At 37.8% G+C, this 23,110-nt stretch overlaps 4 protein-coding genes across 4 annotated transcripts; 3 read left to right on the forward strand and 1 right to left on the reverse strand.

The window, feature by feature from the left end:
* Positions 1–311: 311 nt before the first annotated feature.
* On the reverse strand, positions 312–2,361 carry ubl5 (ubiquitin like 5). The gene is made up of 5 exons (XM_026359126.1): positions 2,259–2,361; positions 1,831–1,895; positions 1,294–1,377; positions 1,165–1,202; positions 312–607 (listed from the first exon to the last, which is right to left on the reverse strand). Exons 2-5 carry the CDS (start codon positions 1,884–1,886, stop codon positions 564–566), a joined length of 222 nt encoding a protein of 73 aa, XP_026214911.1. The 5' UTR covers positions 1,887–1,895; positions 2,259–2,361; the 3' UTR covers positions 312–563.
* Positions 2,362–2,476: 115 nt separating this feature from the next.
* On the forward strand, positions 2,477–8,617 carry pin1 (peptidylprolyl cis/trans isomerase, NIMA-interacting 1). The gene is made up of 5 exons (XM_026359130.1): positions 2,477–2,633; positions 3,856–3,938; positions 6,697–6,805; positions 6,898–7,010; positions 7,824–8,617. Exons 1-5 carry the CDS (start codon positions 2,576–2,578, stop codon positions 7,932–7,934), a joined length of 474 nt encoding a protein of 157 aa, XP_026214915.1. The 5' UTR covers positions 2,477–2,575; the 3' UTR covers positions 7,935–8,617.
* Positions 8,618–9,503: 886 nt separating this feature from the next.
* LOC113161480 (perforin-1-like) lies at positions 9,504–16,157 on the forward strand. Its single transcript, XM_026359090.1, has 10 exons — positions 9,504–9,901; positions 11,786–12,113; positions 12,228–12,307; positions 12,739–12,784; positions 13,163–13,305; positions 13,393–13,531; positions 13,606–13,686; positions 13,976–14,469; positions 15,113–15,206; positions 15,565–16,157. The coding sequence occupies exons 2-10, from the start codon at positions 11,832–11,834 to the stop codon at positions 15,775–15,777; spliced, it is 1,572 nt and encodes a 523-aa protein (XP_026214875.1). The 5' UTR covers positions 9,504–9,901; positions 11,786–11,831; the 3' UTR covers positions 15,778–16,157.
* Positions 16,158–19,356: 3,199 nt separating this feature from the next.
* LOC113161481 (perforin-1-like) lies at positions 19,357–22,802 on the forward strand. Its single transcript, XM_026359091.1, has 9 exons — positions 19,357–19,626; positions 19,750–19,829; positions 20,383–20,428; positions 20,814–20,956; positions 21,046–21,184; positions 21,259–21,339; positions 21,521–22,014; positions 22,282–22,375; positions 22,590–22,802. Exons 1-9 carry the CDS (start codon positions 19,357–19,359, stop codon positions 22,800–22,802), a joined length of 1,560 nt encoding a protein of 519 aa, XP_026214876.1.
* The last annotated feature ends 308 nt before the right edge of the window (positions 22,803–23,110 follow it).

Genomic DNA, 23,110 nt, shown 5'->3' on the forward strand with positions numbered 1-23,110 from the left:
ATTAAAAATCTTGACCTTAATCAGCGACTGCAGCTGTCAAATGTATTGAACTAAAAAGTATAATATTTTACTCTGAAATTGAAGTTGAACAGCAAAAGTGCTTACATTTGTACGCAAGTGTATTAGTAATTTTCCAATGACTAAAACAGACGCGTACCAAATAAACAACTCACTTCTGGCTGCAGTTGACATTTAAGGAAATTAAAACAGAATTTTTATCAATCTTCAAAAAACAATAACAATTAGTAACAATGTAGAAGCGTGTCAGTCTTTCCCTTAATGAGACAACATCTAACAACCAGCACTCAGTGTTGTAAGTATGGAAATATCAGCTTTATTTTTAAAATATCAAAACAAAAAGTTGTTGAACAACAAAATAGTTTGTGTAATAATTTGTGGGCGAAAATTAAAAGCTAAAACAGATCTGTGTATGTTATGTGTATGTTCTTCTTTTAAGACAGTGTTCATTCTCTTTCAGCCAAACTGTCTTTACTGCAATAGATGCCATCTGCGTGTGTGTGTGTGTGTGTGTGTGTGTCAATGAGTTGTGGTCCTCTTCTCATCTACTGGTAGTACAGCTCCAGGTTCATCCCATCATGGATTTCATCTGCAGAAATTTTAATTAAGTACAACCAATGAGAACAGAATCCCATCTCATTTGTGGTGTGAGTTGTGGTCCAGCAGAATAATTAACAAGAAATCATCACTGCTAAAATCCACAATAATATATCGGAGGTGGTTAAAAATATTTTAGCAGTGATGAGCAGGCAGAAATTTATAATACTTTAGGTTTTCAAACTAAGCAGACAAAGGAGTACCTGGTGGTTTCAGTTCTTAAGAAACAGGGATGAATCCTAACAACACCTTCTGGATTGTAACAGTTTAAAGTACAAGTGGCATTAAATCTATAATAATTCTATTTGGAAATGCTTAATTAAAACAAATATTACTGTGAAATATGTGATTAATTAATGAAAAGAAAAGCCTTGATATAACTATCAATACATACACACATGAAGATTTTTGATACTTGAGATTATCTTATGCTGCCTTTTAACATATAAATAGGATTTTACACCTCTGAGGTAAAAACTGGTTCCACATAATCAGTACCAAGATAATAACACAATTAAGCAGAGCAGGTTAAGAGCATTTAAAGGATACAGTCACCCAAAGACACGTGGTCCTTGAATATAGTATACCTGTGGGAATAGAGGAGGAACATTTAGCTGCAAATAGAATTGTAGAAACATTGGTCAGTCATTCCAGGTACTGCATTAAATGAGAGCTTACCATTTCTTTAATACAATCTTGTCATGCCGTGTTCCTGTTTGGGCAGCAATGAGCTTCTTCAAATCTCCAATTGTATCCTCAGAGCTGAAACGTGGGGGTTAAGGAAGGCGCGATGTGATGTGCCAGAAAAAAAAAAAAAAGCCTGACCTTTGATATTTGGTATGACTATCGATTCTGATTTTATTTTAGGCACATCCAGTGGTTCATTATTTCAGTGATTAAAAAACAGTCAGCTGTATAGGTTCTGTTTGACGAGTTTTATAAGGATGTCACTTTAGAGGTGTAGGTAGGAATGTTGTGCAGTTGTCAGGTGGTCTAACCTTTCAAACCAACGTTAAATTAATTGATTGCAAAACGAAGGTTCGGACTGATCTGTAATAAAGAAAATCAATTTTACTTAAAGCCCAGTGGTGCATTGACAAACCTGTGTGAGCTCATCAACTCAGGCCAACTCTATGTCAGCTATATCTGGGCTCAGATATTCCACATGTGTCGCACGTAAATCAGCAGTGTCTCCACAATTTTAGGGAAGGATACTTGCACTTAACCCGGACTTTCTTGCCCAGACGATCGTTGCAAACCACCTCGATCATCTTCGGTTCCTGTCAGCACAAGACATGGGCTAGAGTTAGCATACCGTTGACATGTGTTGGTGCTGAATCGATTCAAACTATACCTCTCACAGACAGCAACTGTCGTACATATAATTATACATTACAACAACTGAGATTAATACGCGAACTCACACATATTCAGTTTGTCACAAATCAAAAACACAGCTTGTAAACATCAGTTTAAATCAGCCATGTTGTTTAGTTTAGCTAACGTTAGCTAAAGTCGTAACACCGTCACACATTTTCTTTACCTAGTGTTTGAAGCGCACATGTAAACCTAGACTTTGCCTACAATAATACGAGTATTCGTTTTTATCTACAATTAAAGAATGTTTTATGCAACCTTCCTACCTTTAGATGTATAGTTTAATAACAAATGTCTTGTATCCGACGATATTTTCTGGAACGCTCTTGTGCTCTTTACCGTAAAGCTGAATAGGTTTGTGTATTAGCCCCTCGACCAATCATATGGGCAGGGCATTGATTGACAGCTGAAGTCAGCTAATGGGAGGATAGATTAACCCATTATAGGCGGGCTTGGTTCGGAAAACAACTCGTGCCGCAAACACGTTACTAACTGTCGTAGCTCCTAACTGTAGCTCAGCTTGTCACACGGTAGCTGCATTGAAATAACAGTTGAACAAGCTGCTGCAGAAAAGTAATAAATAATGGCAGACGAGGAGAAGCTACCATCTGGGTGGGAGAAAAGAATGAGCCGCAGTTCAGGTAATGAAACAAAAGCCAGGAGAGGCTAGATAGATGTGCTAGCTAGCTAACAGTTAGCCAAATTGATATATGCAGTAATATTAGCTTAATAGCTAACAGCCCCAGCATCGTGGTTTAGAGCTGAACCGAGGCAGAAAAAACTTAGGGGTAAATGTTTAAAGACTGAAGCCAAACAGCCGTAACTGGGTGCTGCAGATGCGTTTTGTTAAATGTGATGTTTAACTGTAAATAGGTGTGTTTCTTCATGGTCGCGCCAGAACTGATCATTCAACTTGCAGGGCCCTGCCCCGGTGCCTCACCTGCACACACATTTTTAGAGGACACGCATTTATTTAAATTGTCACATGATAATATGACAATTGTATGCTAACGTTGGATGCCCCTGGTGAAATTACACACTGCTGTGATTATTTGCAGTCAAAACTAGCACACGCAACCCCTGCATCCATCTATGATGTAGTGTTTTATTTATCGATGTGATGACTAATCTGGTTTCGATAAGTCGTATTTTTAGTTAACGTTTATTTTATTGCAAGCTAAAAATGATCAGCATATGAAACGCATCATATTTCCTTTACTGTTTGTTTACTTGTGCCGTCAGTCTAGTGCTTCTTGATAGTTTAAAGCAGCATTAATCGTTATTTGTAATGTTAACAGTGAATTATGACTGTGTTCAATGTGAAAAGAGATGCTCTTCTTAACAAATTAGCTGATCTGTTATTGTAGTGTGTTTTATTTTTATTTTTTGGTCTTATGTTTGTAGCAAATAAAAATAAAAAAACAGCAACAAAAACAATACCTGCTCAGCATCACTGAACAGGTATATATAGCAACACTGATCTGTTGAAAAATCTGCAACAGTTATTAGTTAAAGAGCCAAATTTGTCCCTCAGGTTTTCTTGAACACAATTTTTAGGGATAAAGTGGATTTTCAGAAACACAACTTCAAATCAATTTAATTGCTGAATGTCTGCAATATGTGCAGAATAACAAATGGTGTGCTAACACAGTTAGGAACCAAGACACCAAGCTTAAATTGTCTCTCTTCCAGGTTTTGTTTTTCTTCTAAAATCCCTGAGTTGTATTTGATGATATGACAATATCATCTAACTGTATTCATTTTGTACTGGTCATAGCTAATACTCATTCCCCTAATGCCTTTTGCTTGTTGATACAATATATATTAATTCAGTTTTAGCAACTCTCTCTTTTTGACCTCCAGGCAAAGTGTACTACTTTAACCATATCACCAATGCCAGCCAGTGGGAACGTCCAGTGGGAGATGGTCGTGGAGAGACAGATAAGGTTAATATGTGTGAACGATTAATGCCTGTGTGTTCCTATAATAAAAATAAAAACATTTATTCAGCATTTGTAAAGTGTTTTGGTGCCTAACAACATGTCTAGTTAAAAGGATGAGGCCTTACGAGGCTTTTTCCAGAACAAATACTTAAAGCTTCAGCGCCTCAAATTTGTGCAGAATAGTGAGCCCTGCTGGTTTGCAGACATTCTAGGAGCCCTTCATTGCAACACCCTGCTGGTTTTATACTGTAGATTAAATCCTGTGTACAATAACATCTGAATTTAGTTTTTATATCTTTAGTTCTTAACTGAATTCGCCTCTGCACATTTTTGTTTAGCTTGGTAGAATAATTATACAAGAATAAAATTATTAGTTATCAATAATGTTTCAGCCAGATAGCTTCAAAATATCTGATATTTTCTTTCACTTGAAATCATTGTGTTATTAGCACTTACATTTACATTTAGTGATTTGGCTGACATTTTTATCCAGAGTGAATCAAGCAAGAAATCAGAGTAAAGGAGAAAACACTGAAGTGCTATAGGAAGAAATGTTTCCATTCCATGAGAGTGCAAGATGGTACAGGGATTTTTTTTTAAAAGGTTTAAGTGCATAGGAAGTTGCAGAGGAGTTTTGTTTTCAGAAGAGTTTTGAATATTGGAAGTGAGGCTTCTGAGTATGCAGAGTTTGGTAGCTCAGGACTGCTGAGCTGAAGAGCTTTGCTTGGGAACTTTTGCAGTGTGGTGAACAACCACCAGATGTCGTTGCAGAGCACAGTGGGCGGGAGATATTGTAGACCTGGAAGAGGGCGTTCAGGTAGGCAGGTGGATGTGTATGGATGGGAAAGGGTATAGGGCCTTGAACTAAAAGCTGCTACACATCAGTAGAGATGTTGTGAAGATGCCAAGATGCTTTGAGGATTCGTCTAGATAAATAAGACCTGAGCCAGGCCAGAGTTGTACCAGTAATGGCCAAGTCAGAGAGTGCAGACAGGAGGATGTGGTGGTTTACAGTGTCAAAGGCTACAGCAAGATTAAGTAGGATTAAGATAGAAGACAGAGCTGCAGCTTTTACAGCCTGCAGGGATTTCACAACCGTCAGCAGTGTTGTTTTTGTAACGTGACCACTCTTGAAGTCAGACTGGTTAACATCAAGGAGGTTGTTCTGACAAAGGAAGTGAAACATTTCGTTGAAGACTGTTCATTCAAGGGTCTTGGACAGAAATGGAAGAAGAGAAACAGGTCTGTAATGATCAACAAGGGAGGGGTCAAGAGTAGGTATCTAAAGCAGTGGGTTAATCAGGGCCTGTTTAAATGAGGTGGTGGTGAGCTTTTGCTTTAGTGACGCTGTGAGAGAAAGACGCAAGCAGGCTCTGATATCCAGCCAAAGCAGATGAAGTCTTGGATTTGTGCCACTTCCTCCTTCCTTGTTCACAGACCTGGTCAGTGAGCCAGGAATTAGGAGCTGTGGGACGACCGGCCTCAAATACAGAGGACAGAGCGCCAATTCTCTCAGTGTGTCACTTATCAGAGATCAGGAAGGTTTTTAATATTTTTTGTGTTTTGTGTTTTCTGCACAGAATTTGTTATCAAATTGGCATGAGGCATCTAGAAATCATTTGATTTCAGATTTTAATTTGTAGAAACATTTCAATGACAATCAGTGGAAACAGGATTCACCAGAGCTCAATTTTGAGTGTCATGGCAAAACTTATGTACATGTTATTTTTTTATTTTTTTTTTATTTTTAATAAAATTGCAAAAATCATTTTTCCCCTTTGACATTATGGGGTATTTTTGTAGAATATTGAAGAAAATAAAGAATTGAGTCAATTTTGGAAAAAGGCTATAACATAACAAAATGTGGGAAAAGATAAGCACTGTGAAAACTCTCTGGATGCACTGTACATACATACCAGTCTTTGTCATTGTGTATTTTAAACATTCAGCTAAGGTAAACAAATATCCCTTTGACAGCAGTGTTGAATGGTATCCATAGCAAGAAGCATCACCAGGTTTCCAAAAAAAACCCAAAAACTGTCATCTTTGAACACAGAAGTGAGCTTTGTTCTTTCTCTTGGCTCCTTCTAACATGTTGTGAAATGTTTGTTAGAGTTTTGACAGTTGTTACAGTGACTAGTTTAGACATGATGAGACTGTTGGGGGGGAGAGATGAGTCACTATGCAAAAGGACGAACGTTTACCCTCACTTTGTACAGGATAGAGTTCAATTAGCGGCTGTAGAATATTAGAAATGTTCACATTTAGCTTTTCGTTTAAACTTTGTGGTGCATAAAGATAATCAATGCTAAGATTCAGTAAAACCTGCACCATGAAACTGACATTTAAAAATCATTTTAAACATATTTCTTTATAAAAATAAAGTTCTGTGGGTTTAAATAAAGTTTGCTGTATAGCATCAATTTATGAGTTTATCAAGTTATTTTAATCCTGACCTGATCCTTTATTCTATAACTCTTCATGACTTCCTAAAAGATTTAGAGCTGCAGGTGACTAACTTATGATTGACTTACTTTAAATAAAAAGGGCCTGTCTTCCATGTTATATATATCTAATGAAGAGTTTATTTGAATATAAGAGCTAATTAATAACCACTTTCAGGGATTTGTTTCAACAGGCCTAAAGTTTGTTTGTATTAATGGATTGTTACTCATCTGAGAGCTGAAGCATTCATTAAATGCTAAATGACGGATGCTGTGATGTATCAACAATGAGCAGTTTTTTGATTTTCCTCACTCAGGTACGCTGCTCTCACCTCCTGGTGAAGCACAATCAGTCACGTCGTCCATCTTCCTGGCGGGATGAAAATATCACACGAACTAAAGATGAGGCCCTGGAGCTCATTCAGAGTAAGTGAGGCAGCAGACAGAGGCGCCATGTGAGTCGATTACGTCTGACCAATACATTTAATACATGCTCTGTATTTCTCGTTTGTGTGCAGAGTACATAGAACAGATCAAGTCTGGAGAGGAGAAGTTTGAGAACCTGGCTTCTCATTTCAGTGACTGTAGCTCTGCAAAAAACGGTGGAGATCTGGGATTATTTGGCAGAGGTGTGTAAACAATGATACCTCACACACACAAACACACACACACTCCATACTAAATACATACACCTGTACACATGCACATACAAAGAAAGCAGATCTGTGCACAACTAACAGCTGAAGCTTAGTTGTTGCCTCAGTTTTTCCAGTAGCTTCACAGACCATGTGGTTGTGTCTTATTCTAATTATTGTTTCTGTGCCATAGGAAATTATTTAGTACTGTTTAATCTGTAACTGTTTATTTGTGATCTGCTTTTGAATTTGGAAACAAATGGGTGTGTGCCACAGACTGGTTAAGAAAATCAAAAAGTATTTTAAAAAATGTGATTGCAGTAACAAAGCCACAGAAAATTATTGCCAGATTTAACTTTAAGATCCAGTTGTTGGCCATTGAGAGGCCTCACCAAGACATACTTTTTGTCTTAGTCTGTTAGGAATCTGTGTGGTTAGCCATAAATAAAGTTTCATCTGTTTTGAAGCCAGTGTTATAAAGCCATGCAAAGAGTTTCAGTGTTATATGCCATATGCTGTTTTTTATTTTGTACTTTTTATTTTATCTCTGGCATTGTTGATGTTTTTTTCCCAGCACTGTGGTAACAAGTAACAAGTATTCCTGTAACTGGCCAAGTCAAAATGACTCACCCACAACTGAAACCTAAAGAGATATTTAAGAACTTAAATAAATAAGTAAATTAAGTGCATTTTGAAGCACAGTAAAACATAAACACTACTACAAGGAGTATTTCAGCATATTCTGTTTTGTTTTTTTAACATGAAAAAGTGTGTTACAGCTTTCACATACAGTAGTTTTTATGTTTTAGGTCAAATGCAGAAGCCCTTTTGAAGATGCTTCCTTTGCTCTTAAAGTGGGAGACATGAGCGGTCCTGTTTTTACGGACTCTGGAGTCCACATCATCCTACGTACTGGGTGAAACGGAGAAGCCACATACTGTACTTTCCTCTTATGTCTTCATACACACATGCGCGCACACATAGTGAACCCATCTAGACCTGTGATTAATTTAAATGACGGACACCACTCAATAAACAACGCTTATGGGCTGAATCACATAATTTTAAGTGTGATCATTTTGTTCTAAGCACTATCAAACATGTATGAATACTTGCATTACACTGAACAAGAAGCGTTGCAGATTATTCTTGTAAGACCTCAAGCTTTTATTAACCATGGCAATGCTGTATAAAAACATGAGTGCCTGTGTGAAGTGGCTGCTTGAAACAGTTTCAAGCAACATTTTTTGAGAATGCATCTGTAAAAGCTTGGGTTTTTGTATATGCATGCCCTAAAAAGGACCATTTACTGTATGTTTTCTTGTAGTATTTTTGATTTCTACTGTATGTGTGCCAAAGCAGTTCCCTTATAGGTAGTATTAATTTGGAAAATGGTTTCATAGGATGTTTAAGATACCGTCTACCCTTTGCATACCCCTTCAAGAAAACCTTGTTATTCTTAAGTTGTCTGCATTTAGCATTGCTCCACTCTCCAAACTTCCAAGTTTTAAGCGTCAACTCTGCAAGTTTTAAAAGCATCGAGGTTCAGATGAACTGTTGTGTCATGGGCACTTTTCTTCCATCAATAAAAGTTTGTTTTGTATCTTTTGCTTATTTCCTGTTTGTTAGAATCTAAGAGTAGTCCTCGGTGTGCATGAGACAAAAACAACTTTAAAATAGAGTGGACGTCACCTCATGTTATTTTTATTTTGTTTTGTTTTTTTGTGTTCGTTTCAGATTAAGGAAATAAATGTAAGTGAAGTGCCTCTAATTCATTTACCCCAATGCTACACTGTGGGCTCTTATTTACTGGAGGGATGATTGTGATGCAATCTTGCCATATATTGAATGGATTGCCCTCAATTTTTAACACCTGCTCATGGTTATTCCCTTATTCTTTGTCTGCGTGTCTAGTGAACTGCTGAGTGGATTGACGTGAATTTTAGTGATCCTGTCAATGCATGCCCGAATATCAGCTTTGAGAGGTCAGTACCCTGCAGATGAGCAAAACCAAGAGTGGAGCTGAAAGCTGAATAACCGCTTAACAGGCAAACAGGGTGTCTTTATACCAAAGTGCAACTGGTGAGTACGGGGAGACTGGGACTTATGTGGTGGGATGGCTCAGGAGGAGCAGTTGATGAGAGCCCATGCTGCCGAGTAGAGAACTGAATGGAAAAAAACAAAGTGCAAGGTGCCAAAGAGGAACGGTTAAAAAAAAGAACTTACTGGCAGTCACTCAGACCTCTCCAGCATTTTATGGACTTTGCACGATGCACACAGTGTGAGGACTGAAGGAATAAAGTTAGTACACATTAACTTCACATTATTATTAAATCCAGTTATAAATTTATAAACGAAATATTTATCTTTCATTTTATTTATTTATTTTTAAAATTTGATTCTCTTAAGTACACATTCACACAACAATCATCCCTTATTTATCAGTTGTTGCTGAGTTTTAATCCTCACGTCTCCCACTGCAGAATTAACGTTTAGGGCAACAAGTAGAGATGTTTTTAATTTATTTATAGGAAAATACCATCAATATTCATTAATACATCAGAGTATATATTTATTTTAAGACTTAAATGTATTCTGGCTTAATTCTTTAGAGGATGAAAACAATAAATAATGCGCTCCTGTTAATATTCAGTTTTAATCCGCGTCTTAAGGCAGGACAACGTCAAACCGAGATGAACTGGTTCAGGTTAAGATAATGGGAAACACGCATCAGGAGGAAAACAGACTTCACTCTAAGGATCCCCTCCTTTATGTTGGCACATGTGGCAGCTGTGGTTCTGGAGCGTGCGTTTCTGGATTGGTGTGTCTCCACTGCGTAAAGCTCTGATCTCACATTCACCACTCCATCATTCGGAGGTAAACACAGGTAAAACGCAGTCTTTTTCTATTATTATTATTATTATCAATTACTCCTGTTTTATTATTATTATTATTATTATTATTATTATTATTATTATTATTATTAGTGTTCACCAATAGTTGTTTTTTAATGTAGGGCAGGATTGAGAATGATAAGAAGTATCATGACTCCTTATTAAAATATGTTTCTGGCTGCTGCATGTATTAACTTTTTCAGGTGAGCATAGATGCACTGTGTGTGGCCTGTTGTACTTTTCTGAACATCTAACATGTAGAAATAAAAGAAAATGCAGAGAATTGCGTGGTTTTTGCTGAATCTTTTGGCAAAATCAACAAAAATGAATATGTAATCAAATTAAAATATATTGCGCAATTATCTGTTTTGACAAAAAACGCAGTCTCTGCACCTCTGAATATTGTTTGTCTTGATCGTTAAGACACATCTTGCAAAACAGGAAAGGGTACAGTTAGATGAGCCAGGAGTTTAATCTTATTTTGACATGTTTTCAAACCTGGAGAGAAAGGGAAGTGTCTTGATTGCAGTAAATCAGCAGAAGGCCACAGATGTTTCATATTTCCAGCAATTATTTTCTAAAATCTCAGATTTTGCTTCACCCTTACTCTTTAGAGATCTATGTAGTGCCTTTAGAACCAGTTAAAATTACAGTTTAAGATATCAGCAATAACTATTTGACTAATCTCACAAAATATTTCTGTATTTACATTTTTTTTATGTTAATAAGATATATTCATCAAGTTGATTTGGAAAATTACTGGTAATTGAATGCAATTACCTAAATTACATGTCTGTAATTGATCTGCAAAGGTTTTAGTTTTAGGCATTCAAAAAGACATGTCAAGCATGTTTTTAGTAAGTAAGTAATTTGAGATTGGTGGTGTTGTTTTTTAAATATAATGATTCTTATTATGACAAGGCTTGTCATACAGTTGCAAGAAAAAGTATTGTGTTTTGCATGAATTCAAAATTGTTATTTCCGTTTGCATGCAGTCAAATTCAAAAATGACTGCAAGAGCACAGCGCAGAATGCTTAATGAGGTAAAAAAGAATCCTAGAGTGTCAGCTAAAGACTTACAGAAATCTCTGGCACATGCTAACATTTTTGTTGACACTCTACAATGAGGAAAACATCAAACAAGTATGGAGTACATGGGAGGACACCACAGAGGAAGCCAAAAAAAATATTGCAGCACGTTTGAAGTTTGCAAAACAGCACCTGGATGTTCCACAGCACTACTGGCAAAATATTCTGTGGACAGATGAAACCAAAATTGAGTTGTTTGGAAAAAACACACAACACTATGTGTGGAGAAAAAAAGGCACAGCACACAAACTTTGTGTGGATTGTTGTCATTAATGGAAAAATGAATTCTGGAGTTTATCAAAACATTTTGCAGGAAAACGTAAGACCATCTGTCCGCCAACTGAAGCTCCACAGAGAATGGGTGATGCAACACGACAATGACCCAAAGCATACAAGTAATTCAAGAAAATAATTAAATTAAATAATAAGAGAGCCATTCACACCAGACATCCCAAGAATATTGCAAGAGGAGTGGTCCAAAATTACTCCAGATCGTTGTGCAGGTCTGATATGCAACTACAGAAAACTTTTGGTTGAGGTTATTGCTGTCAAAGAAGGGTCAAACCAACAAAGAAGTTATTAAGTCCATAGGTTCATATACTTTTTCCACCCTGCACTGTGAATGTTTACATGTTATGTTCAATAAAAACATGAGAACAAATAATGTTTATGTAGTATTATTTTCAGCAGACTGTGTTTTTCTATTGTTGTGATTTGGATGAAGATCATTCTTGTAATAGTCAAACTAAACTAAGGTATGTGAGTAACATGTTTGTTGTTTCCCACAGACTGGCTTCACACTCCTATCATCTCAACTGAGGCACATATACGGCCATGACTCCAGCCATGCTCTCCTTTTCAACCTCTCTCCGTCTTTATCTGAGCCTCCTTCTGTTTCTGTCGTCCCACTCCTCTGTTCTTTCCTGTCATATTGGGACCCGCAGCCAATGTGAGGCTGCTCCATTTATACCAGGACACAACCTGGTGGGGGAGGGTTTTGACGTGGTCACCCTGCAGCGAAAAGGAGCCTACATGATTGACGTGAAGACTTTCCTCACCCCAAATGGCACCTGTACCCTCTGCCCCAACCGTCTTCAACGCAACAAGCTACAGAAAGTAATTAAAATCAACAAGACACAAACACAACCTTTTATCCTGCAGCATGTTAAACTGTGCATATTTAGTGTTTGTATGTTAACAGTGGTGTTTTTACCTTCACTTCACATTCAGCTGCCAGTCTCTGCAGTGGACTGGCGTGTATTCAGCAGATGCATGAACGGAATCTCCGAAAAATCCCACAGCTCTGTTAGGTATTTTATTATATTTTATTACATTACATTACATTACAGTCATTTAGCAGACGCTTTTATCCAAAGCGACTTACAAGTCATTACAAGTTACAATGGTAGGCAGGGCAGCGTGAGGAGGTCTTGCCTAAGGACCCCTACTGGAGGTAGCCATAGCTGGGATTTGAACCCCAGTCTCCCACATGGGAGGCGGTGATGTTACCACTACACTAACCTTATTTTATTTTGTTCCACTGTATTAGTATGACGTGCAGCTAAATAAGATTTTCTAAAACGTTAAAATAAGCATTGTAAAAATAATCCGGCAACATTCAGGCTTCAGGGTACGAAGTCCCCTTAATGTGCAAAAATTAATTTTTTAACTTTGTATGCGAGAGATCAATCATTTTGAACAGAAGCAAAAAACAGCATCTTCTCTGTAACTGTGTCCACAGCTCACTGATTGACACTTATACCAACGAGGACAGTCACAACTGGCAGGTAGGAAACACACTTCAACACTACTACTGAATTAAATATCATATTACTATAACCAACACATGAGTAGCTATTAATATTCTGGCTTGCACACTAAACCCTCATTACTTCACAATAAAAGTCTCCAACACAAACAAGATGATTCTTTTGGTTTTTAACAACTGATTCTTTTGGAGAAACAAACATATTACAAGAAGAAGACTGATCATCTTTTGAAGAATCCTGCTGTGAATATTAATAAGCTCTTGAATGTGATGTTGTTAATGCTAACAGAAAAGTTACGGCTACATTATTTCATAATGATTAATTTTATAGTACACAATTACTATGATTTAATCTTAAGCAAGTTCTAAGCTTTAATGTATTTGCCTCTTTTATCAGGCTGGCCTAAATTTTGGAAGGTTTGTGGCTGCTGGCCTGAAGGTTGGAGGAACACGTTCCAATGTTTATAACTTTGCTATGGCTAAGAGCAGAGAGGACCGCTACACCTTCAGCATGCATGAGGTCATTTGTAGATATTACAGGTACAGTACAGGTACAGTGTGACGACCCCTGCATCACAGTAAAGATGTTTTTAAGGTTTTATATAATTGTTGTCTGTTTGTGTCTAGTTACCGTGTGACAAGCAAACCGTCCCGCAGCTCTGAGTTCAATAAGGATTTGGCCGACCTGCCAAAAGTCTACAACTCCTCCACCAGGGCTCAGTACAATGACCTAATACACACCTATGGCACACACTACATTCGCCAGGTAATTACACACACAGAGAGGCATCATGTTGTATTTGGAAGATAAATATACATTTACATTGCTCTTAATTTCAGGTTCACCTTGGGGGACGATTGAGGCGACTCACAGCTTCTCGTACTTGTTTGTCAACACTGAATGGACTGTCCTCAAGTGAGGTACATGTACAGCATATAACCCGGACACTGACTACTACTACTGTGTATTTGGACAAACAAAACCATGTGCAGAAAAACTCTACAATTGTCTATAAAGTATATATATTTTTTTTAGTGTTCATGGCTCTGTTGTTCTCATTCTCCAAAACAACAGTGAACACCGTTGTGTTAAATAGGATGGGTGCCTGTTTGAATGTGAGACATTTTATGCTGCATTTCGCTGTTTTTAATATAAAGACACCTTAAATGCTACCAGGCACTGATTATATGACTTTCTTCTGTCCTCTAGGTCCACGCCTGCTTAAATCTTGGTGTTGATGTAGGCCTGGGGAAAGTGACATTTTCCAGTTACAGTCAGTCTTGTAACAAGGTCCTGAAGAATCAGGGTGTCTCCAATTCGTTTAGCGGTGGTCTCCACCAGCACCACACAGAGGTGATTGGTGGCGCTGGCTGGTTGGGGGAGTTTTCACTCACTCACAACGACTCTGTGGGCTACAGAAACTGGTTGAACACCCTTAAGATGCACCCTGATGTTGTTTGGTACTCGCTTAAGCCAATGTACAAGATCATGCCAAAGAAGCCACAGAAGGAAGGGATGAAGGCTGCCATAGAGCAATACCTAGAAGACAACGCTGTGAGGAACTCCCCCAGTGATCCCACTTGTTGGTCCACATCTAACCTGGCTTACAACTGCTGCCCTCTACATGCCTGGAGGGGGACACTGGAGATAACCATTGTCCGAGCCTGGAGTCTGTATGGAGATTATGCTGGTCCCACTGACGCGTAAGTTGAGCATTGCCACAGACAGCAACAAGGGGTGGTATGGTGGATTATTTCTGAGGCTAAGCTGTTCACTGTTTAGAGGTTAATGAGTGTTTTTAAAATTTAACATTCATATTTTAACATGATTCAAAACTTTCTGTCCAAAAGACATATAAACTCTGTGGGGTTATTAACACTTGACGTGGAACAACAAACCCACAGGTGACCATCAAATGCTAACAACTGATGAAACCTTTTAGATAGAGCACGAAATGTCTTCTAGAACTTGCCACTGAAGAACAATCGGCGATAACTATGACCTGGATGACTGAGAATCTGCACAGACAACCATTTGAAAGCTTTGGATCTGTTGTGTTTTGTTTATTTTAACTGGACTTCCTGAGAGGATGGTTTAAAGTTTGCAAAGCAGATTGTTAATGTTATTCATATTTCACTTCACATCAAAACAAAACTACAGCCAACATTGCTATCAAACGACTAGCTAATGCTTATGAGGTGTATGTGTTGCTGGACTGATCAAGTCAATGATTTTAAGGTACATTATGTTATTTATTGGTATAGTTAGTTCCTTATCAAACAAAAATAAATGTTTAAATGTTTAAAAATAAAAAAATGTTTTTTTCTTGCTTCCTGTGACACACAGTTATGCTAAGATGTGGTATGGTTCCTTCTTCCACAAGACAAAGATGATCAGCTCAAACGACCCCTACTGGAACGACCGTTATTATCTGGGCAAGGTCAGTAAATCATCTCTTTACAAATCATCTCAAACTAATAGAGAATAAAAACTTTATCTCCGTTTTCTGGTCCCACGATGGCTGCAGATAACACGTCTACCATCAGTGTCTAACTATAATTAAACATAAACAGCACTGGTATTTGGCATCCCCCCAGTTGTTGGTGTCTTGGCAGCACTTAGCTACCTACACCTAAATGGCTCTGGGAATGAATCAGTTTGTCTCCCATAACTTTATTACTGATCTTGACCAATTTATTTAGTACAGACACTAATTAATTAGGGCCACATGTCCCAATATTTAAAAAGGTCAAAATCAAAGGTTTTTTTAAATATTGCTTAACCTTTTTTAAATTAAGGTGGACACTCACCACAGATTGAAGGTCGAGGTGTGGGACGAGGACCTGCAGTATGACGATCTCCTGGGATCATGTGAGAGGAATCTAATGCAGGGCTCACACAGATTCACCTGCTCGACCTTACAAGGTGCCTTCGAGGTAAAGTACACTCTGACCTGCGACAGGCATCTGACTGGAGACAATTGTAACAGGTACAAACCATCTCCACAGTGAGAAATAGATTTCTCACGCATCTTCCAATTAATGCTTTTCATTAATCAAGTGTGATATCAGAGTTCCTGATAACTTCCTTTAGGCCCAATGAACCGAAAATCTGCACTGATTCACTGGTTTGTATCAATATGTCAGTGAGTACAAACATTTAGATGTAAACATTTATAAAACCTCTTATAATCACAGATTAATGAGAAGTAGCACTGAAGGTTTCTGTTATGTTTTGGATTTTGGTGGTGGGACAGTTGGATTTTGGACTGCAAATTGTGTAACGTGATTTGTTTCCTTATTAATTTTTGTATAATTTACTCATGCATGTTACATGTCCTTGATGATTATATTATTTCACTGTGCCAGTAAACAACAACAGCTTTCATTGATAGAGAGTGAATACTGGTTAGTGTAGTGGTAACATCACCTCCCATGTGGGAGACTGGGGGTTCGAATCCCAGCTGTGGCCTAACACCAGTAGGGGTCCTTAGGCAAGACCTCCTCACGCTCACCCTGCCTACCTTTGTACCTTGTAATGACTTGTAAGTCGCTTTGGATAAAAGCGTCTGCTAAATGACTAAAATGTAAATGTAAATGTAGAGACCAAACCTGTTTTCTCTGAATGGTGACAGGGCTACATCTTAGATTTGCTGGTCATACATTTTTTTATTTTTATAAACATAAAAAAAGTTAGATTAGGTGCGCTGCATATTTGGTGTCAAAATCAACTATGTGTTCTGACAATTTACACTCAATCATTTAACTCCCAAGAAATTAACCTGCTGTCATGATGTTACTGTGTTTGCCAATAAACTCAAATAAACTAAAACATACGTTTTTCCTTTATTTATACAATAACACTCGTTTTAATTGTTTTGTGTTATATGTACTGGGAAATATTGTTGCTTTATCTTCTGCATGGTTCAATAATCATCAAAACTCAGTTCAAATCTCTGCTCCTCCATGCTCCTCATTTAAATGCTTTTAGATTTAAGAAAAGAAAAATGGAGGTAAAAGTTAGTATCGGGAATAACATTAAACATTAAAAAAATGTTTGTTTTAAATGTTAAAATAGCTTTAAAATTAAGAAACACCAACATGCACTTGTTGTTGTTATTTTATAATTTGATGGAAGTTTTAGAGCTGTCTTGGTTGTTTTTGGCCACTTGGTGGCAGAATATATAATAAATATATAAATCTACTGCTCAAATTCCTAATTTAAGTCCAAAACAATCTGCAGGAGTGTGAGTGCAACAGGGGTTGTGAATATGGAGACGATTGACTGAAAAATAGGACAGAGGTGGTGGGAGGACAGTGGTGTAGTGGTCCCTGAAGAAGTATACTGTAAATTAGTATCACTTTGTTGTTTGAGATTAATTTATTTCTACACAGGGGGTTATGTCTGTATCATTTTAATATGTATCCTTTATATTATGGATAATACATTAAATAAGGTTGTCACTGATGTTTGATTCATGAATAAGGTCGATTCAACTGTAATTAGTTTTTATAAAGACACCTGCATGGAGAGGATGAGGAAAAGGGCACTGGCTGAAACACCAGCAGAGGCGGTTGAGGAGTTCTGCAACTGCAGGTTACAAGATGAAGCACCAGGGGGGAAGATGGAAAAACTCTGAATTGCAGTAGCCTACATATTTTTCCACCTGACGCCCTGAAACTTGCAAAGTGGCATCATCTCTTCTCACAGTATGTCAGGAGGTGCAGGTGTTCACACATAGTGATAGTACAGAATATGTCCATGGTGAAATTATTGATGCAGTATAAGTTAATTTCAAGCTTTTCAAGACAAATCTCTCTCTCTCCATGCTGCTCTGCTGCTGCAATTCGCTGTTCGTATTATTCATAAAATATGAATATTAAGAGTAAGAAAACCTGTAAAGTACAGTAAGTACAGTATGGTTTGTGAGTCTAATCGCGACAAAGAGGAGAACAAAGTCACACAGTTTCACACTGATTAACCAACAAAGGCAGAAAAAACTAACCAAGTGCGGCACATGGCTGCGAATCAGCGAATCAGAGAGGATGTATAAGCTGAAAGGAAACAGGTCACATACTGTACCTGCGCACGTCTATACCACTGTTCAGGTTATTGGGTAAATCATTGATCCGAGCATGATATTGTTTCGATTTTGAAAATCAACCGTGAAATCGAGGCGTTGGTTCAGCGTCTTGCTTTGCAGCGTTTGAATTAAAGAAAACATTTTGTGTCGATGTTAAATTAACTTAGTAATAAGTATTGGTTATTCTTGATCTCTGCGGTTCAACTCTGCTTCAACTAAACCGTGAGTTTCCTTTACATTCAACTTTGAAAACAATTTTGCTCTCAGTTATGTTACAAGTTAATTTGCACACAGATCAAAATGACTGAACAGTGACTGAATCAGACATTTATAGTGATGGTGGTTGTATTCAAATTGCTCTGCATATTACAACACCATATATAATACTATATCGAAAAAATAACTAACCCACACTAAATAAATATCTGGATGAACAAAATTAAATAAAATGATTTCACTTTTTTTTATTTAAAACTGCTGAACTTCTATGGGCCATCAACATAGAAATAAAAAATCATAAAAATACAAATTCCACATACAGTACAGTATACTTCTATGTTGTACTTGAGTTTTGTGGATTTAAATCAGCAAATATCTATGTTCATTACAAATATAAAAATTAATATGTCTGCTGAAATATTAAACAATTTAAGAAACAAACAAAATAGTATTTTAAGTATGTTGACACGGTTTCCATAACTTTACTGCTTCATCATTTCAAACAATGTACGAACTCCTGTGTTTGTGTGGTGTAAAGGTGGTATGGACTGATGGACTGAGTGAAGTTCAAACATCAGAATAAACTGACAACCTGATGATATAGACTGGTGTTTTCCATACTGCATACCAAATTAAGACTATTTTCTAACACTTAAAAAATGACAGTGTCCAAAAGGTATCACTAAGAAACAAAAAAAAATACCTAAAATAAATTTTTTTAAAAATACATAAAACCAGTAATGTCTCAGTGTCAACTAAAAAAAATTCAAAGCACTTCGGTAGAGAAAAGTCTACAAATCCTACTTGAGCCACACTAGGTGACATTGGAGAGGAAAAACTCAGTTTAGAAGAAGAAACCTCCAACATAAACAGGCTTAGGATGGGCGGTCATCTGCCTCGACTGGTCGGCTCAGTGGAAAGAGGAGAGACACGTTTAAATAGAAGTGTTTTGTTTTTTTGTGTTATGTGTCAGACTGGTTGTGCAATAATTTCAGATTGTTGGGACTGTTTTTGGAAAATAATTGTTTTTACTGTTACAAGCCCTGTCATAATAGTTAATAACTAAACTAAGCTGTGTAAGTAACATGTTTGCAGTTTCCTTATCTCGACTGAGGCACACATACGGCAGAAACTCTTAAGAGATAGCTGTTCTGAATTTGAATGATACCATGTACAGACATTTCCACAGTTACCTAAGTACCAGCTCTTGTTGTTTTCCTGCAGCTCAAATTAGACTCACATTTCCTTTTCTGCTCTTCTTTCTTCCAGGATTCCTTCGTCTCCAGCCATGCTCTCCTTTTCAACCTCTCTCCGTCTCTATCTGAGCCTCCTTCTGTTTCTGTCGCCCCACTCCTCTGTTCTTTCCTGTCATATTGGGACCCGCAGCCAATGTGAGGCTGCTCCATTTATACCAGGACACGACCTGGTGGGAGAGGGTTTTGACGTGGTCACCCTGCAGCGAAAAGGAGCCTACATGATTGACGTGAAGACTTTCCTCACCCCAAATGGCACCTGTACCCTCTGCCCCAACCGTCTTCAACGCAACAAGCTACAGAAAGTAATTAAAATCAACAAGACACAAACACAACCTTTTATCCTGCAGCATGTTAAACTGTGCATATTTAGTGTTTGTATGTTAACACTACCTTAACATTTTAATTTACCTTCATTTCACATTCAGCTGCCAGTCTCTGCAGTGGACTGGCGTGCATTCAGCAGATGCATGACCGGAATCTCACACAAAGAACACACCTCTGTTAGGTATTTTGTTATGTTTAATTTTTATTAACTTTCTTTTCATTACTGTAAATGTTCCACTGTATCAGAATGTCGTGCAGATAAATTAGACTAATTGCCTAAAATGTTGAAATAAACATTTACAACGCCTTTTAATCAGAGTACAGCAACAATGAAAGTTAATGAAATGACAATGAGATGACGCCCAAAGTAGGAATGATGGAGGCCTTTAAAAAATGTTCACCACTATCTTGTTTGGCTGTTTTTTCACTAGTTTTGCATTGGGTTAAGGTTCAGTGTCACTACTGGTAGCATGTAGTAGCCTGTTTTCTATGCAGAAATATATTTTTTAACTTTATATGCGAGAGATCAACTCAGCTCCTTATTCATTGTTTAAATTTTGACATCTGAGATTGTGTTTGAGATTACTGCATCACTACTGCTTTAAATCATCCTCATTTTTTATCAATTTACATTAAATGTTCTTTTATATTTTCTGTTCATTTGTAAAGTTTTAATGAAACATAGATTTTAACAGAAACAAAAAACAGCATCTTTTCTGTAACTGTGTCCACAGCTCACTGATTGAGACTTACACCAACGAGGACAGTCACAACTGGCAGGTAGGAAACACACTTCACGACTACTACTGAATTAAAATATCATATTACTATAACCAACACATGAGTAGCTATTAATATTCTGCCTTCCACACTAAACCCTCATTAGTTCACAACAGAAGTCTCCAACACAGTAAAGACGAGCTGATTCTTTTGCTTTTTAGCTTTTCTTCCTTTTTGAGAAACAGATACATTAACTGTTCAACAAGGCTGATACGATCATCTTTTGGAGAATCCTGCTGCTTAAACATTGTGAATATTATTGAACTCCTGAATGTGATGTCTGTAATCCTAACAGAACAAGTACGGGTATGATAGAAGTATTTGCTAGAGATTCGTTTTACAGTAAGCACTTAGTGAACTTTAATGTATTTACCTCTTTTATCAGGCTGGCCTAAACATAGAGAAGTTTGTGAGTGCTGGCCTGAAGGTTGGAGGAACACGTTCCAATGTTTATAACTTTGCTATGGCTAAGAGCAGAGAGGACCGCTACACCTTCAGCACACATGAGGTCATTTGTAGATATTACAGGTACAGTACAGGTACAGTGTGACGATCCCTGCATCATTGCAAAGATGTTTCAGGTAAGTTTTATATAATCGTTGTCCGTTTGTGTCTAGTTACCGTGTGACAAGCAAACCTTCCCGCAGTTCTGAGTTCAGTAAGGATTTGGCCGACCTGCCAACAGTCTACAACTCCTCCACCAGGGCTCAGTACAATGACCTAATACACACCTATGGCACACACTACATTCGCCAGGTAATTACACACACAGAGAGGCATCATGTTGTATTTGGAAGATAAATATACATTTACGTTCTACTTAATTTCAGGTTCACCTTGGGGGACGATTGAGGCGACTCACAGCTTCTCGTACTTGTTTGTCGACACTGAATGGGCTGTCCTCAAGTGAGGTACATGTACAGCATATAACACTGACTACTACTACTGTGTATTTGTACTCTTACTCTTAATTCTGATGAAATTCTGATGTACTCAGTAGCGTATTGTGGCTAAACAAGTCGGTTTACTTTAGTATAAAGACACCTTAAATGCTACCAGCCACTGATCATATGACTTTCTTTTGTCCTCTAGGTCCAAGCCTGCTTAAATCTTGGTGTTGATGTAGGCCTGGGGCAGGTGACATTATCCGGTAACATTCAGTCTTGCAACAGGGTCCTGCAGAATCAGGGTGTCTCCAATTCGTTTAGCGGTGGTCTCCACCAGCACCACACAGAGGTGATTGGTGGCACTGGCTGGCTGGGGGAGTTTTCACTCACTCACAACGACTCTGTGGGCTACAGAAACTGGTTGAACACCCTTAAGATGCACCCTGATGTTGTTTGGTACTCGCTTAAGCCAATGTACAACCTCATGCTAAAGAAGCCACAGAAGGAAGGGATGAAGGCTGCCATAGAGCAATACCTAGAAGACAACGCCGTGAGGAACTCCCCCAGTGATCCTACTTGTTCATCAGTATCTAACCTGGCTTACAACTGCTGCCCTCTACAGGCCTGGAGAGGGATACTAGAGATAACCATCGTGCGAGGTTGGGGTCTGAAAGGAGATCTCACTGGCCTCACTGAATCGTGAGTGGAGCTATGCCACAGACAGCAACAAGACAAATACTATAGGGGCGGAATTTCTTCCCTAGAGGGGTGTATTGAATGTTTGCAAAGCAAGTTTCAAAACTTTAAAGACACAGATTGCTAACCCTGAAAACATTGTAGACATGTTTTTTAGTTCGTAAAATCATAACTTCTTCTTGTTTTAATGTTTGACATAACAATTCTTATTTTGCTTCACATCAAAAAATTTTAATTAGTTGTTTTTTCCTTGCTTCCTGTAACACACAGTTATGCTAAGATGCGGTATGGTTCCTTCTACCACAACACAAGGATAATCAAGTCAAACAACCCCTACTGGAACGAACGTTATTATCTGGGCAAGGTCAGTAAATCATCTCTTTACAAATCAGCTCAAACTAATAGAGAATATAAACTTTATTTCCATTATCTGGTCTTATGGTTGCTGCAGATAACATGTCTACCATCAGTGTCTAACTATAATTAAAAACATTAGCAACATGAAAAATAATGGTTTCCTGTCTACAGACATACACAAGCATATTTTTGATATTAGTTTATTTATTTATGTAATGAAGGTGGACACACACGCCAGATTGAGGGTCGAGGCGTGGGACAAAGATCTGAAACATGACGACCTCCTGGGATCATGTGAGAGGAATCTGATGCAGGGCTCACACGGATTCACCTGCTCGGCCTCAAAAGGCGGTTTCGAGGTCAAGTACACGCTGACCTGCGACAGGCATCTGACTGGAGACTATTGTGACAGGTACAAACCATCACCACAGTGAGAAATAGATTTCTCACTGATCTTACAATGGCTGCTTTTAATCACTGGCTGCTTCCTTGAAGCACAATGAACCAGAAATATACATTTATTTTGTTGGTTTGAAACTATATTTCAATTATTACATTTTGATGAATTATACTGAACAAATTGAGTTCATGTTTTGAATCAAATGTCTTATGATGGCAAAGTTTTGTGAGAAGTAGCACTGGTTTTTGTACTGTTTTGGATTTTGATGGTGGGACAGTTTAATTTTGGAATGCACATTATGTAACTGTGATTTTATTATTTTTTTTTTTTGTTTCATTAAAT

This window comes from Anabas testudineus, chromosome 1 (genome assembly GCF_900324465.2).
Source record: "Anabas testudineus chromosome 1, fAnaTes1.2, whole genome shotgun sequence".
NCBI classification, from domain to species: domain Eukaryota; kingdom Metazoa; phylum Chordata; class Actinopteri; order Anabantiformes; family Anabantidae; genus Anabas; species Anabas testudineus.

Coding starts and splice junctions, on each gene's coding strand:
- ubl5 (XM_026359126.1), bottom strand. CDS start 1,886: ATGATCGAGGTGGTTTGCAACGATCGTCTGGGCAAGAAAGTCCGGGTT. Junction 1,378..1,830: donor AAAGTCCGGGTTAAGTGCAA/GTATCCTTCCCT, acceptor CCCACGTTTCAG/CTCTGAGGATACAATTGGAG. Junction 608..1,164: donor CCACGTGTCTTTGGGTGACT/GTATCCTTTAAA, acceptor AAATTTCTGCAG/ATGAAATCCATGATGGGATG.
- pin1 (XM_026359130.1), top strand. CDS start 2,576: ATGGCAGACGAGGAGAAGCTACCATCTGGGTGGGAGAAAAGAATGAGC. Junction 2,634..3,855: donor AAGAATGAGCCGCAGTTCAG/GTAATGAAACAA, acceptor TTTGACCTCCAG/GCAAAGTGTACTACTTTAAC. Junction 3,939..6,696: donor GTCGTGGAGAGACAGATAAG/GTTAATATGTGT, acceptor TTCCTCACTCAG/GTACGCTGCTCTCACCTCCT.
- LOC113161480 (XM_026359090.1), top strand. CDS start 11,832: ATGACTCCAGCCATGCTCTCCTTTTCAACCTCTCTCCGTCTTTATCTG. Junction 12,114..12,227: donor AACGCAACAAGCTACAGAAA/GTAATTAAAATC, acceptor CTTCACATTCAG/CTGCCAGTCTCTGCAGTGGA. Junction 13,532..13,605: donor GCACACACTACATTCGCCAG/GTAATTACACAC, acceptor TCTTAATTTCAG/GTTCACCTTGGGGGACGATT.
- LOC113161481 (XM_026359091.1), top strand. CDS start 19,357: ATGCTCTCCTTTTCAACCTCTCTCCGTCTCTATCTGAGCCTCCTTCTG. Junction 19,627..19,749: donor AACGCAACAAGCTACAGAAA/GTAATTAAAATC, acceptor TTTCACATTCAG/CTGCCAGTCTCTGCAGTGGA. Junction 21,340..21,520: donor ATGGGCTGTCCTCAAGTGAG/GTACATGTACAG, acceptor TTTGTCCTCTAG/GTCCAAGCCTGCTTAAATCT.